We start from the raw sequence: 15,956 nt of genomic DNA, 5'->3' as shown, positions 1-15,956 counted from the left end.
CTTGTATATAGATAAAGTGAGCTATATTCTAAGTATTTTACCATTGTTAATATATTTTTCTTTAGAATTCACAATTTTAAACTTTCATTATCACTATTATAAGAATTGAGTTATTACCAATATTCAATCTGTATTTAAAACCCCGTAAAAATGATTCAGGGTTAAAAAAAATCTCAGTTTCGTTTAGCGTTTGAGTTTTGAGGCCACACTTTATTTGTATCCTAAATTTGCCACTGCTCACAGAACATTAGTATTACTGAAGAGGAAATGTGATGAAAGATATGAGGCTTAACTGAGGATAGAGAATCGATAGGTTCCTAAACATTTATATCAAAACTTTTTTATTTTTAACAACTCATGGGGTTGCCTTTATACATCATATTACATAATATATTATTACCTCCGGTCCATATTAATTGTCACTCAAACAGATGTATCTAGCACCGAAATACGTTTAGATCCTTCCGATTGAGCGACAAATAATATGGATCGGATGGAGTAACAATATCGTTGAATGTTAATATATATACACTTATTTATCATACTAAATGTTTTTTCTTGGCTTAAGTAAACACATGTTGTATTTTTCAGCGAAAATATTTTAGTTTAGACAATATAAGTAAATAGTGCATTATAATGTTTTTTTCACCCTAATTTCAAGCGAAAGCTAAAAACCTATTTGTCCAAAAATTTGTACCACTAGATGAATTTACAGTGTGTGCATCTGTTTGCATCATAGTATCCTTATATATGAAAATGTATGGGAAGTGTTTGAAAATGTGTACTCCTAAGAGAGTATGTTTGTAAAGTAGAGAAAGTGCTGGAGGGCCGAAGTTACTTACGTGTAGCTAAGCAGAGGATTCTAACAGCAGTCTATGAGATGCCAACAAGGGATGTCAAGTGAAGTGTTTAGAATTCTGGAGCGTTTGTCAGCTCATGCTCACTCACCGAATCCTCGTCCATTCCCTGTTCGCCGAACATTACTCTTTGGTTGCTAGCACTAGATTGTATGAATACTACTTAATCAAGTTCTATTTATGTGTTTTTAGTGGGAATTAAGAAACAATGTCAAACTCCGAGGCTGTCACCACGCGAACACACATCATTGGTATTTGAAACCAAGTCTTACAGAGCTATCCACGTCAGCGCAATGCAACCCTATCGCCATATAGGCTGGCGGTAGCTTGTGCAACCCTACCGTCGAGATACCTGACGGTAGGTGGGTACAAGCACTGTATTTTGATATTTAGAAATTTTTGACGGTAAGACGTGCGACCCTATTGACAGGGGCTTTGACGGTAGGCTGTTATACCCTACTGCTATCGACTCCGACAGTAGGGAAAATATTAGATCTCGAAAAAAAATCAAACTAGAGCCAGATCTAGCTTAACTTTGCAAAATGGTCAAAACAACAAATTTGGTCGCGAGCCACATGTAGCAAAGTCAGATCCAGACCGCCATGGCCGAGGTGTGGACATGCATCAGTTTCTCTATGAGTGTTGCAGTTTTCATAGATGAACTATCGAGTTTTTGGTTTCATTTCCTGTGACCATGACTTGTCTGCTCTTTTCTTTTCTATCGTATGGCATGCTACAATCCCAGCAGATTTATCGGGATTTTTCTTCTTCCTCTTAATTTCATTTTAGTGAAATGTTTGTACCCAAAATTTTACAACCCCATCCCAACCTCCAAAAGGCACATGCGTACCTGGTGGATGTCCACTTTCTCTATGCAGCCAGCAGCCATGGCTTGAGGAAAACGTGACCATGATATCTGGTTATAGTAGAAGGCACGACACTTCAGGGCGGTGGTCGAGCTTCATGGGGTCAAAGGGGGCCATTGCCCCCTCCCCCCCCCCGCCCCCCACCCCCCCCCCCCCCCCCCCCCCCCCCCACCCCACTGTAGGAAAATTATTAGGTTGAATTCATGCATAACTTATCTTCTTCGCTTCCTCAACTTCGATTAGCCCCCTCAAGAATCTTCATCAAGCTCCGCCACTGCTTCACGGAACAGACTGACTATATACCAGTACTAGTACACGCACAGCTGACCTGTCATGAATATTTTCTCCCATCAGTTGTCAAACGACCCCCTCAAATAAAAAAAAAGAACAATTGTCAAACAAGGACTTGCACAGCTTAAACACGCACAAGTTTGTTGCTCCGACAAGGAATGTATGCTGAGTGGATTAGGTCCATGTAATTGTGCAATCGCTTGATGATTGGCCACGTCAGACGTTGACTAGACGTGTACTCCATGTCGATCGGTCCGCGGGTGCATGTGTAAATGGATGTAGTATATAGCCTTAATTTTCTCGGCTGTCAGATTAGAAGCTAATCCAGTGGCGGAGCCAGAAAAAATGTATTAGGGGGGCCGAGGGATGTTTGAGGCAGGTTAGAGAGGGCCAAATCATATAGAAACATGCTTTTAGCAGCAAATAACCATGAATACTGCACTGTTTATCAGTAAATTAATCACAAATTCTTGATGTTAGGGGGGCCAGGCCCCTGCTGGTCTCTTCTGTCTCCGCCACTGAGCTAATCTGAATAACAATCCACATCCTTGCTGATGCTGACCGGGAGTTGAAATTTACAAGAGTATCAGCTAGCTTTTTTTAAAAAGAGGAGGAGGATCCCGGCCTCTGCATCTGGTCAATGCATACGATCACTTTATTAACTATTTTCACAAGACCTAACAAAGTCATACAAAAGTAAGACTAAAGCCACCATCTAAGCAATAACTGTCGCTACTCCTATCCAATTGATGAAGGGGCGCTGACAGTCTGGGCCTAATACCAAACAGACATCGTAGCCAAACCTAAACATTTAAGACCTGAGGTCCCAACCAGGACGCCTGCCGGGTATGGGGCACCTACCAGTCCGGCGCACTCCTCAACCAGGACGCCTGCCGGGTATGAGGTCGGCGCAGCCACCCGCCATTAATCCATGTTTAGTGATGTACTGCTGCACCACATTGCCCGGCCTCTCTACCATCGACGCCACCATGACGCCTAATAACGTCACCCTCTTGCGCGAGTCCCACGACACACATCGGGCGCCGAGTCTTCACTGCACCACGCCACCGAGAATCGCCACCATTAATGTACAGGATGAATCACCGCTCCATCAATTATTCCGTCCACTGGTCCCTCGAGCCCATGAACACCTCTAAGAATGACGCCATAAGAGGGAAAACGACACGATAATGCCGCCGTCATCCGATCTAACAAGAGTATCAGCTAGCTAGCCGGTTCAAAATATAGGCCATTGGTGTTGCATAATGGAACCAAGGCCTGCCGCTGTCTCACTCGTGATAGCGTTCTTGCGTGCATGTAAGTCCAAAGTTACGATCGAGCTCGAAGCATTCCCTAGATGGCGATCTCCCAACAGAAACGTTGCGGGTGTTTCTTTCTGTCTGGAGGTTTGCTACGACCGTTTCTTTTCTTCTTCTTCTTCTTTTTCATTTTTACGAGGAGGTACAACGGTTCCGCAATTCGTAAAGATAATACTCTCTTCAATCGAAAGGGGAGCCACCGGGTTGTTCTAATCAAAACGGCCCTCTCAGCCATTGCCATCTACGTATCACATACTCACGTTGGATCTCCTTCCATGGGTTTTCAAATGTCAGAATAAAATATGCAAGGCTTTTCTTTGACGAGGTTCGGAGAATGTAAATGGCGGCGACTGTCTCAGTTGCCTGGGATCAAATGTGTCGCCTGACTGAGCTTGGGGGATGAGTCACACACAATTTGAAACTTCTGAATGATGCCCTCGAAATCGGATGGTGGTGGCCAGAGAAAGTGGCCTGATCAGAGCTTGGTCGGGGCTCTCGATGTTGATCCCTGCGGAAGTGCCTAACCTCTTTCTGGCAACCAAAAGATGTGTCGTGGGCAAGAGTTAATAATCAGGAAAATGCGTCCACGATGAACTGTAAAATCGAAAGAAAGTGCTTGCTGGTCATGTTTTAGTCGGTAAAACGCAGTAAATTGCTGAATTCTTAACCCATTGGCACAAAATTCAGATAACTTGCCTCTTACATCTGATGAGAATGATCTTCTCTTTGCCGGAACTGATGAGAATAATCTTTACCAACGGAGACTTACACCAAACGGTGCTTAATTAGTCGTCCGGACCGGCCTACCGCCTACATGATGTTTTTCCTTGGCATGGCGGAGAGACACTCTGCGGAACATCTCTGTTTTACTGTCGGTTGGTGATGTGTAATCGTTGCTTTACATCAGATCGCCTCCCAAGTAAAGGCCTGGTCCATTTCCCAGTTTGCCCTCTCTGCAATCAGCTCCCTAAATCCATTGATCCCTTCTCATGACCTCATCCAACGTCTTTTGCTTCATGGTGCGATCCAGAGGGATTGCCTCCATGTATGAACACAGCGACCGTGCTGCTTCATGGTGCGTGTGCCGCCAAGAAAGAAACAATAGTTGCTGCTGCTGGTGGTTGCATTGCAGGTAGAGGAAATTATGGTTACGACGAGATTCCGGGGTCTTGATCAGAGAACTTCTTTGGCCATTGAGGTGGCCCCTATTGGGCAATTCAAGAAATCAAACTCTGGAAATCGGCGAGGAGTGTACCAAATTAGATTGCCGTTCTTGACACTTTTTCTGGCTGTAGTTTTTTTTTTGAGACATTCTTGCCAGGCTTTATTCAAACTGTCCCAACATTTACAGGAATAAAATTGAAGTCTCCGGGTTGGCCTAACCAAACATGGCGACCAAACCCTAAAGAAAATGCCTAGCGTGATTGTGAGCCTCGAAATTCGAGCTCCTATACTCGTGAATAATGTTACAAGCAGTAAAAGAACGAGAGCGATCTATGATTTCATGTATGATTGCAGCATGTCTGGCTGTAGTGGCTGCAAGCACATGCAGCGTTCACGATCAACTAGAGCCCAATTTATTGCACGGTGGCATACCTCGCAGTGTGTGGACGGCAGGGCGGGGGATAGCGAGCCGACGTGCACCCCGCAATGTTTGAGCTAGGGCCATGTCACGTGTTGAGAAATGTTTACAATTTTTATTATAAAATAAATAAATTTAGTTTCGAAATAAAAAATGTACATGTTTGTGAGTATGAAAATATTAGTCACAAATTTTAGATAAAAATTCACCGCCTATTTCCAAAAATATTCATGATGGATTTTAAAAAAATGTTCACCTTGTATTTAGAAAACGTTAATCACATCTGTATTTTTTATATTGTATTGAAAATGTTCATTGCTATATAAAAATGTTTTTTCGTGTATTTAAATAAGTTTTCCATATAATAAAAAAAATCGTCGAGTATTTGGAACAGGTTCGCCCCATATTAGAAAATGTACACGATGTATTGCAAAAGTGTCCATCTCGGATTGTGAAAATGTTCATTTGTTTAGAAAAATCTTGAATATAAAGAATTAGAAAGAGAAAATGCAATTAAAAACTAATGAAATATACAATACAATAGAAATGAAATGGAATGAACCGACAGAAATTGGAAAGGAAAAACAGAATTTACTTTTTCGAAAACCGGTAAAGGAAAAGAAATATAAAATGAAGATAAATCAGCGGTCCAACAGTTGACTGGCACAAAAAGCTCCTCGGGGGTGTGCATTTGCACGGGGGAATAGGATTTGCCTTTGTTCTCGCAGTGGTAAAGGAAAAGAAATAGGATTCAGGCACGAAAAAAATGTGCATGTTCGGGAGTGCGAAAATATTCGTCACAAATATTACAAAAACAAATTCACCGCGTATTTAATAAGTACTCATGACGCATTTGAACAAAGTTGACCATGTACTTTAAAAAATGTAATCACATATTTGAAAAATGTTAATCATGTATTAAAAATGTTTGTTGGTATCTAAAAAATGTTTATGATGTATTTGAAAGAATTTCGCACATAATACAAAAAATGTTCGTCGAGTGTTTGGAAAATGTGATGGTGTATTGAAACATGTTCGTCTGCATCGCAAAAATGTTCAGCTCATACTGTAGAAAATGTCCATTGTGTATTGTTTAAAAAGGCCGTGAATATAAAAAAGTTAAAAGAGAACATACTGAACATAAAATAAAAAATAATGCAAAAGTAAAATAGAATAGAGTAAAATGAAATGAACCGATAGAAATCGGAAAGAAAAAGACAGGAAGGATTTTGTTGTGCAGAAAACAAAATAGGAAAAGGAAATATAAACTGAAAAAAAAAATCGGCAGCTCAACAGTTGGCCGGCACAAAGAGCTCCTCAGGGGTGTGCATTTGCTCTGGGGAACAGGATTTGCCTTTGGTGTCGCAGTGCTGAATAGCATGTGAGGCAGGAGCTGGACTTTTTTATTCATTCAGGCATGGAACAAGACGGGCAGGTTACAAGCATCGCAAGGGTTTGTAAGTATCTGGCACTGGCACAAGCTTGTGCAACTAGGAGTATATCACAACAATTACTCATTCTCCAAGGGCAAACGCAGCAGCATCAAAGGTCTCAGACAGACCAGTGCCGGTCTTGAAGGTGACCTTACCAGGGGCCGCCACGCTCTCAACATACTGCTGAAATTTGAGATGGGCTTTAGGCCCATATAACAATTTCTGAAAAATCTCTAAGGGTCCATGTGAGTTATATGACACTATGTGTAGTGGGAAGTTTAGTCCCATTCCGAAATTGGAAGAGGAGTTGGACCTCCTTATAAGGGTTTCTCTTCTATATGCTATTGGAGCTTGAGAAGAGAAGAGGCCCTCGCGCACTCCTCCTCCGCCGCCCGCCCCGGCGCGGGTTGCGGGACTGAGCTGAGCCGAGCTCACACCTACATCGACGGGAGAGCAGGTCTTCGAAACCACGCCCTTCTGGTTCTTGTATGGGGTGAGGGACCTGCTCGCTTCCGATCCGCTACTTCCTCTACGTCCGCGTCGCCCTCATCATCATCATGTCCACCGAAGCCGACAAGAAGGCCGCCGAGGATGCTGCGGTCGCCACCACCGCCGCGGCGTCTGCATGGCCTACTGGAGGGTATAATGTGTTTATCCCGCTCCTGATTACTTTCGTATTAGAAGTACTAGCAGTATGTGTAGATTTGTCTACTATTTGCTTAGTACGTGCATGTTTAGATAAGAGTCAGTACGTCATCAATTTAGTCAATGCTATGCTAGTGATTTATCTATGGATTAAATTAGTCAAAAAATTGCCTATTTACTCAGCAATCCAAAAACCTATTATGTGTAGGATTTTTCGGCAAGTGGCTTTGCCGCTGCACTGAAACCGGATAAGTTTACCGGTACATACTTTAAGCGTTGGCAGACTAAGACCACGTTATGGCTCACGGCTATGAACGTGTTCTGGGTCACCGGTGTCTCCACAGGAACGATTGCTCCTGAACAGGAGAAGGCGTTCAAGGAGGCTACCATTGTGTTTCTCGGAGCAGTTCTTAGTGTGATCGGAGATAAACTGGTCGATGCATATTTACATGTGCATGTCTCCAAGGACTTGTGGGAGGCGCTCGAATCTAAATTCGGGGCCGCCGATGCAGGGAGCGAGATGTATATTATAGAGCAGTTCCACGATTACAAGATGGTTGAAAACCGTCCTGTATTGGAGCAGGCTCATGAGATAATATGCATTGTTAAGGAGCTTGAACTTCTTAAGTGCGATTTACCGGGCAAGTTTGTCGCGGGCTGCATAATCGCTAAGCTCCCTAATTCCTGGAGGAACTTTGCCACCACTCTGAAACATCAAAGGCGTGAATTCTCTGTGGAGGATGTCATTGGTCATCTGAGTGTTGAGCAGACTTCAAGGGCAAAGGACTCGCACGGAAAAGGGGCCGAAGGGACTTCTGTCGCCAACATGGTGAACCAGAAGAACTTCAATTCCCACAAGCCCAAGGGAAAGAACGGTGTCCAACACAATACTGACTTTAAGAAGAAGGGTAAGAAGACCTTCAAGAAGAACAAGAAGGACGAGGGCTGCTTTACTTGTGGTTCGGTTGAACATTGGGCTAACAAGTGCCCAAACAAGTACAAGAAGTCAGGACATGACTCCAAGTCTGTCAACATGATTGTGGGCAACAATGAGACTGGTGCATCTGGGTACGGTAATTTATTTACTGTTTTTTCAGTGTTTCAGCCTACTTATTGGTGGGTGGACACAGGTGTAGGTGTTCATGTGTGTGCTGACATTTCATTGTTCACTTCTTACCAGGTCACAGGTCACGGGTCCGTATTGATGGGGAATGGCGCGAGTGCTTCTGTTTATGGTGTTGGCATGGTCGATCTGAAGTTTACTTCAGGAAGGATTGTGCAGCTGAAGAACGTGCAACATGTCCCGGCCATCAAGAAGAACCTCGTTAGTGGCTCCCTTCTATGTAGAAAAGGGTTTAAGTTGGTTTTCGAGTCTAATAAATTAGTTGTTACAAAATATGGACTCTTTGTTGGAAAATGTTATGAGAGCGGAGGGATGTTCCGCCTTTCCCTCGCAGATTTTTGTAATAAAGTCGTGAACCATATTCGTTCGAATGTTAATGAATCTGAAGTTTGGCATTCACGTCTTTGTCACATTAGTTTCGGTGTTATGACGCGGCTAGCCAAGTTGGATTTAATCCCGAGTTTCACTTTAGCCAAAGGTTCTAAGTGCCTTTCATGTGTGCAAGCTAAGCAACCTCGCAAGCCTCACAAGGCCGCGGAGGAGAGACACCTGGCACCATTAGAATTCATACATTCTGATCTTTGTGAGATGAATGGTGTGTTGACTAAAGGTGGAAAGAGATACTTCATGACATTGATAGATGATTCCACTAGATATTGCTTTGTTTATCTGTTAAATACTAAAGATGAGGCTCTACACTACTTTAAAATCTATAAGGCAGAAGTTGAGAATCAACTTGAAAAGAAAATTAAACAAGTCTGGTCAAATCGTGGTGGAGAGTACTTCTCGAGTGAGTTTGATTCCTTTTGTGCGGAACACGGCATTATTCATGAGAGGACGCCTCCCTATTCACCCCAGTCAAACGGGGTTGCCGAGCGGAAAAACCGTACTCTAACTGATTTGGTTAACGCCATGTTAGATACATCGGGTTTATCCAAGGCATGGTGGGGGAAGGCTATATTGACGGCATGTCATGTCCTGAATAAAGTTCCGACAAAGGATAATGAGATCACTCCCTATGAGAAATGGGCAAAGAGAAGGACAACACTCTTGTACTTGCGCACTTGGGGCTGTTTGGCGAAAGTCAATGTGCCGATCCCCAAAAAACTTAAGCTTGGACCCAAGACTGTGGAATGCGTTAATTTGGGCTACGCTAAGAACAACATTGGCTATAGATTTCTAGTAGTGAAATCTAATGTACCTGACCAGAAGGTCGGTACGATTATGGGGTCTAAGGATGCTACATTCTTCGAGGATATTTTTCCTATGAGATATATGCAAAGCACTTCTAGACAGGAATCTGAGGAGACTCCTGAGCCTACCATTCCTATGGATTATTATGAACGAACACATGATGAAAATCCTGAGGAGGATGACGAGGAAACCCTTGGTAGGGTCAAGAGACAAAGGACTGCAAAGACCTTTGGTGATGATTTCTTTGTGTACCTCGTGGATGATACTCCCACTTCTATTTCAGAAGCGTATGCCTCTCCAGAAGCTGATTACTGGAAGGATGCGGTCCGTAGCGAGATGGACTCCATCATGGCTAACGGGACATGGGAGATCACCGACCGTCCATATGGTTGCAAACCATTAGGATGTAAGTGGGTGTTCAAGAAGAAGCTTAGGCCTGATGGTACGATTGAAAAGTACAAGGCTAGGCTTGTGGCCAAGGGCTATGACCAGAAAGAAGAGGAAGATTTTTTCGATACTTATTCACCTGTGGCTAGACTGACCACCATTCGAGTATTACTCTCGTTGGCGGCCTCGCATGGTCTTCTTGTCCATCAAATGGATGTTAAGACGGCTTTTCTGAATAGAGAGCTAAACGAGGAAATCTACATGCAACAACCAGATGGCTTTGTGATGGATGGTCAAGAAAGAAAGGTGTGTAGGTTGCTGAAATCTTTATATGGCCTGAAGCAAGCACCTAAGCAATGGCATGATAAGTTTAATACAACTCTGACATCTGTTGGTTTCGTTGTTAATGAGTCTGACAAATGTGTATACTATCGCCATGGTGGGGCGAAGGAGTTATACTGTGCTTGTATGTTGATGACATACTGATATTTGGAACAAACCTCAAAGTCATTGAGGAGGTCAAATCGTTTCTATCTCAGAACTTTGAGATGAAAGACCTTGGTGTGGCTGATGTTATCTTGAACATCAAGCTACTGAGAGATAATGAAGGTGGGATTACACTTCTGCAATCCCACTATGTTGAGAAGGTGTTGAGTCGTTTTGGATATTCGGACTGTGCACCATCTAAAACACCATATGATCCTAGCGTGGTGATTCGAAAGTCCAAAGGCACGGCTAAAGATCAATTGAGATACTCTCAAATCATTGGTTCACTGATGTACCTAGCGAGCGCAACGAGGCCTGACATCGCGTTTGCTGTGAGCAAATTAAGCCGGTTTGTTTCCAAACTGGGTGATGTACATTGGCATGCTGTTGAAAGAGTTATGCGCTATCTGAAAGGTACTATGAACTATGGACTTCACTATACTGGAGACCCGTCGGTACTTGAAGGGTATAGTGATGCGAATTGGATCTCTGATGCTGATGAGATGAATGCCACAACTGGGTATATGTTTACTCTTGGAGGTGGCGCTGTTTCCTGGAAATATTGGAAGCAAACGATTTTAACGAGATCGACAATGAAAGCAGAATTAACAACATTAGACACATCTGATGTTGAAGCAGGATGGCTTCGAGATCTTTTGATGGACTTGCCATTGGTTGATAAACCGGTTCCGGCTATCCTTATGAACTGTGACAATCAGACTGTCATCACCAAGGTGAAGAATTCAAAGGACAACATGAAGTCCAACAAACACATAAAAATGAGATTAAAAGTTGTCAGAAAATTAAGAAATTTCGGAGTGATAACGTTGGACTATGTCCAGACGGCTAAGAATCTGGCAAATCCCTTTACAAAAGGGCTATCACGTGTTGTGATAGATAATGCATCGAGGGAGATGGGTATGAGACCCACATGAGCTGTCATGGTGGTAACCCGACCTATGTGATCGGAGATCCTGTGAAGTAGGACCTGAGAAAACAAGTCAGTGGTGAACTGAGGAGAGTAACTATACTAACCCACTCCGTTGGAGATGCAATACTCTCGATACTGTATGGTAGGATGACTACTGTCTTAATGTGTTCCAAAGCTTATGAAAGCAAGATGCTATCCTACAGAGCGATCTTTGAAGGAACACACCTATATGAGCCCGACTGCTGGTCACAGTCTATGAGATCGGGGTGATCTCTAGTAAGCTCATGAATAGGCCAGGAGTGTGACTTATATGCTCCACCCGAGGGGTCAGCCTTCGGCAGCCTAGTACTAGTAAGACATGTGGTAAAACTTCTTTACGCCAAACTGACAATTCAAGGCAATAGTCCATTGTTCAGTTGTGAAGGAGTGTAGCTACTTGCTCTAGGTGAAGTTCAACCTTAACAGGTCTTCACTAAAACACTGCTATATCGAAACAGTAATTGGAACAGAGGATACAATGGGCCCTCGAGATCTGGTGGGGGATTGCTGAAATTTGAGATGGGCCCTAGACCCATATGGCAATTTCTGAAAAATCTATAAGGGCCCATGTGGGTTATATGACACTAGGTGTAGTGGGAAGTTTAGTCCCACCCCGAAAGTGGAAGAGGAGTTGGACCTCCTTATAAGGGTTTCTCTTCTACATGCTATTGGAGCTTGAGAAGAGAAGAGGCCCTCGCGCGCCGCGCCGTGGGTTGCGGGGTTGAGCCGAGCCAAGCTCACACCTACGCGCTTATCTTTGCCAATCACTAATGGAGAGTTCTCTGACAGCTGGGCCTAAGACGTCGGATCGTGGGCTGTCACGGACTCGGACGCGGGTCGAGCCCATGTCTCTCCACATGGCTGCGCCTATATGAGTGTGCGGTGTCTCCTAACCGTAGCCGCCACGGACGCGGGTCGAGCCCATGTCTCTCCACGTGGCTGCGCCTATATGAGTGTGCGGTGTCTCCTAACCGTAGCCGCCACGAACAGATCACATCTGCTCCACACGCATGCCCACCGTCATTCCCTTGCTGCTGCCGCCGCCGGTGACGCCATCCCATCCGCCGCATACACGGTCGACGGGAGAGCGGGTCTCCGGAACCACGCCCTTCTGGTTCCTGTACGGGGTGAGGAGCGAATAGGTTTTTGGGCAGCGACTACGCGACTGCTCGCTTCCGATCCGCTACTTCCTCTACGTCCGCGTCGCCCTCATCATCATCATGTCCACCGACGCCGAACGTGCCGCCGCCGAGAAACCTGAAGCCGACAAGAAGGCCGCCGAGGATGCTGCGGCCGCCACCAGCGTCGCGGCGTGTGCATGGCCTACTGGAGGGTATAACGCGTTTATCCCGCTCCTGATTATTTTTGTATTAGAAGTACTAGCAGTATGTGTAGATTTGTTTATTGTTTGCTTAGTACGTGCATGTTTAAACCAGAGTCAGTACGTCATCAATTTAGTCAATGCTATGCTAGTGATTTATCTATGGATTAAATTAGTCGAAAAATTGCCTATTTACTCAGCACATGCACCTCCACCACGCTCAGCCACAGGAACAGCTTCTTGGTCTTCACGCCGGCGATCTTCCTCAGCTTCCCCGGCTCGACGAAGGCCGTCACCTCGCCGGCGTACGACACGGTCTGCTTCACCTTCTTGAAGGTGTGCTCCGTCTTCTTCCTCTGCACCAGCCACATGAAGCCGGCGGCGCGGTTGTACCCGAACTCCTCCATCTCCTCCAGGGGCAGCAGGCCCGTGGGGAGGCCCAGTCAGTGGCGGAGCCACCGCCCAGCGACCCTGGGCACTTGCCCAGGCTCCCTGGTTCGTAACAGTAGCGATCGATAGATTAAATAAAGGACTAAAACAGATCGGTAACTTGCTTTACCCGGGCAAAAAACACCGGGCCTTCGTTTCTCACAAGCTCAGAGCCCAACAAACGAGTAGTATAAGCAGCCAGCCCATGCCGAAACAAAAGAAAACAACGCAAGGAATACCTACGACGGATCGATGATGCTAAAAAAAACCTATGACGGATCGATCGATCCAATTCTCTCCTGTCTCTTCGTTTCTCAGGCGCGAGCACAGGGGCGCTGGCGACTAGCCTTGAGGCTGTGCCCTGGACGACGGCCGGCGGCAAGCGAAGCGACCCCAGCCTCCCACGTAGTTTATTTGTCCGGTTGTTCCACAGCCTCTCCTTCCTCTTATTCGGCTTCGGCTTCGGCTTCGACTTCGACTTCCTTTGGTAAGAAATCTCTGTCAAAATTAGGGCCAACGATCTCTCATCTCTGAAGTCTGAATAATTGGTCTGAGAAGTAGGATTGATGCAAAGTACCGATTGAGATACACACACTAATACAAGGAGTTTTGTACTGTGAACTTGTCACTTGTTGTAGCTTATTTTCTTATTTACTTGTTTAGCCACTAATTTCAAATTTTATCATTAAAATTCAGAGATGTGGAGGTTTTTGGTTAGCAGAGCAAGCACTGAAAATGTGAATGATGTGCAACCAGACATATAAGTGGAGCCACAACCACCTTCTAAGTTCTAACATTGCCAATGAATTTAATCCAAATGATATTGAGCGTGATCCAGGAAAGAGGAAACACATTTGCGAGTATCCTCCTAATATTCAAGATCAAGTGAGTAGGGCATATGTATTGAGTGGTCCAATGCAACCAGATTTGAATAAATTTCATCGTACTGAATTTGGCAGTTCACGTTCATGAAGAGCATTTTCTAAATCTTGGTAGAAAAAACATTCATGGATTGAATACAGTGAGTGGAAGAAGGTGGTTTATTGTTTTTATTGCTTTCTCTTTAAGCAACCTGGAAGGGCTGAGCACTTTGGTTTTGATGTATTCACCAAAGAAGGATTTACAGATTGGAAGCATGCATCTAAAGCCTTCAAAGATCATATTGGTGGCCCTGGTAGTTCTCAGAAAGGGCATTTGTCTCGTGATTTTCTTTAGTGCATTGTCGGTATGTTTCATCTGACTATCTCTATTATTGCAAGCTTTTGATTTCAAATCTCACAACTAATTTATTTAATTAGAAATCCATTTTTTATATTGTAGTGCCTTCGAGGACTTTGGGAACATGGCAAGTTTGCCTCTACGCAAGGTTGATTGTATGTCTTTCTTTTGGCAAAAATGAACAAGTGAGAGATGCTTTTGGCCATGGTGGAAGAAATTGCACGATCACATCTAGTGACATATGGTATGGATATATTTACTTTTGTTGGCAACATGGCGAGTTTGTCTCTATGCAAGGTTGGCTATGTATCTTTTGTTGTCATTTCTCAACTTTATTTGCTCTATGAAGTGAATATTGATATATTAGCTCACTTTAAAATTAAATTTTGTGTGACTATTATGGTTATGGTTTCACATTATTATTAATGCGGATCTGTGATTCCGAAGCTTGACGGTATATTATATGTTGTGTATTCGAATACCCGATTTTTGATTTCTAGATTATACACTTAGGCATAATTTGCCCAGGCTCCACAAAAGTTCTGGCTCAGCCACTGGGCCCAGCTCCTCCAGCACCTCCACCGACTTCTTCTTGCACATGGCGTCGTCGCCGCGGAATATCTCCGCGCCGACACGATGGCTCTCGACGGCTTGGGATGCCATGTCAGGTGAGGTTCTTTCCTAGTACAATGCGGTGCTGATCTTGCGAAACGGGAGAGCTAGTTAACCGTGAATGATGGAGTCTGATATGGCAATTGCCAAGCCAAGGTGTATATATAGCTAGTTATGTAGTAGTAGATGCGAGAAAGCTTCAATATTGATCACCGTCTATATATATATGAGTATTTTCTGTCTGAGAGCTACGGGTTGCTAATTTCTAGAGTGGGATGTCAATACGTTTGGACCTACGTACTTTTCTGTCTTTTGATTGAATTCGTCAACAGATGTGAGCTTTATTTGAGCACTTAAGTGGCGAAGAACGAAGATACGGTGATACTCACACAGCCTTCTCTGACTAAGTCCAGAAAGGGTCGCGACGGCATAGCACAGCCCGCCAGCCGCTGAATTGAATGGATATGCAATGTCATTTTAGCTTCGATACAACTCCCTAAACACATGAAGGGCTGAGATTGATCCGTATCTTTTCATAATAAAAAGAACATGATGGTCCTATTTTGAAATAACCTTCGGTCGCCGATCCGAGCTGTACATAGAAATACGTACGCCTAAGCAGCCACGGGGGATGCGTTTGGGCCAGCGCATTTAATCCTTCTTTTTATGGTAACCTCCAAAAAATTATGCTCAGTCGCTCGGCCCCTTCCTCAGGAGTATACAATACAGTAACCTTTTTTTTTAAGTAACCAAGCGGGACAACTTGCTGCCTTTGTCTGTGCTCCATTTTGCTTCTCTTGTACAAAACGACGCGGCATGCTTGGGCCGAACCAACAGGCCCCGACGGCGTGTTAGGCCATGGCTGCCGCATTTTTTTCTTATCTATTTTTTTCTTTCTATCACAATTGTCAGGAACTGTTGGGAATTGTTTAGAAATTTTCATAAAATTGTTAAAGCTTTTATCATTTTCATAAATAATTTAAAATTCCAAAATTATTGATAAATTTAAAATAAATGGTTAGAACATAACAATATGTTCATGTTGATTCATAATTATGGAAATATCATATTTGAAATAACAGGAGCATTGAATTTAAGAAAATTACGTGCTCACGGATGTAGCCGTCTAGGCTAGTCCCGCACCCTACTCTTAACTGGTGTCCTTTTGCACTATGGATAAATGACCCCAACTTTTTGCAGTAGCCTCTCATGGACATAATAGG

General features: G+C 43.9%; 1 protein-coding gene across 1 annotated transcript; it reads right to left on the bottom strand.

Moving 5' to 3' along the window:
* Positions 1-6,429: 6,429 nt before the first annotated feature.
* On the bottom strand, positions 6,430-14,784 carry LOC125506404. The gene is made up of 3 exons (XM_048671223.1): positions 14,687-14,784; positions 12,684-12,918; positions 6,430-6,531 (listed from the first exon to the last, which is right to left on the bottom strand). Exons 1-3 carry the CDS (start codon positions 14,782-14,784, stop codon positions 6,430-6,432), a joined length of 435 nt encoding a protein of 144 aa, XP_048527180.1.
* Between the last annotated feature and the right edge of the window lie 1,172 nt (positions 14,785-15,956).

The sequence above is a fragment of the Triticum urartu genome, chromosome 5 (genome assembly GCF_003073215.2).
Source record: "Triticum urartu cultivar G1812 chromosome 5, Tu2.1, whole genome shotgun sequence".
Classification (NCBI taxonomy): Eukaryota; Viridiplantae; Streptophyta; class Magnoliopsida; order Poales; family Poaceae; genus Triticum; species Triticum urartu.
This window is presented reverse-complemented; position numbering and strand designations above follow the sequence as displayed.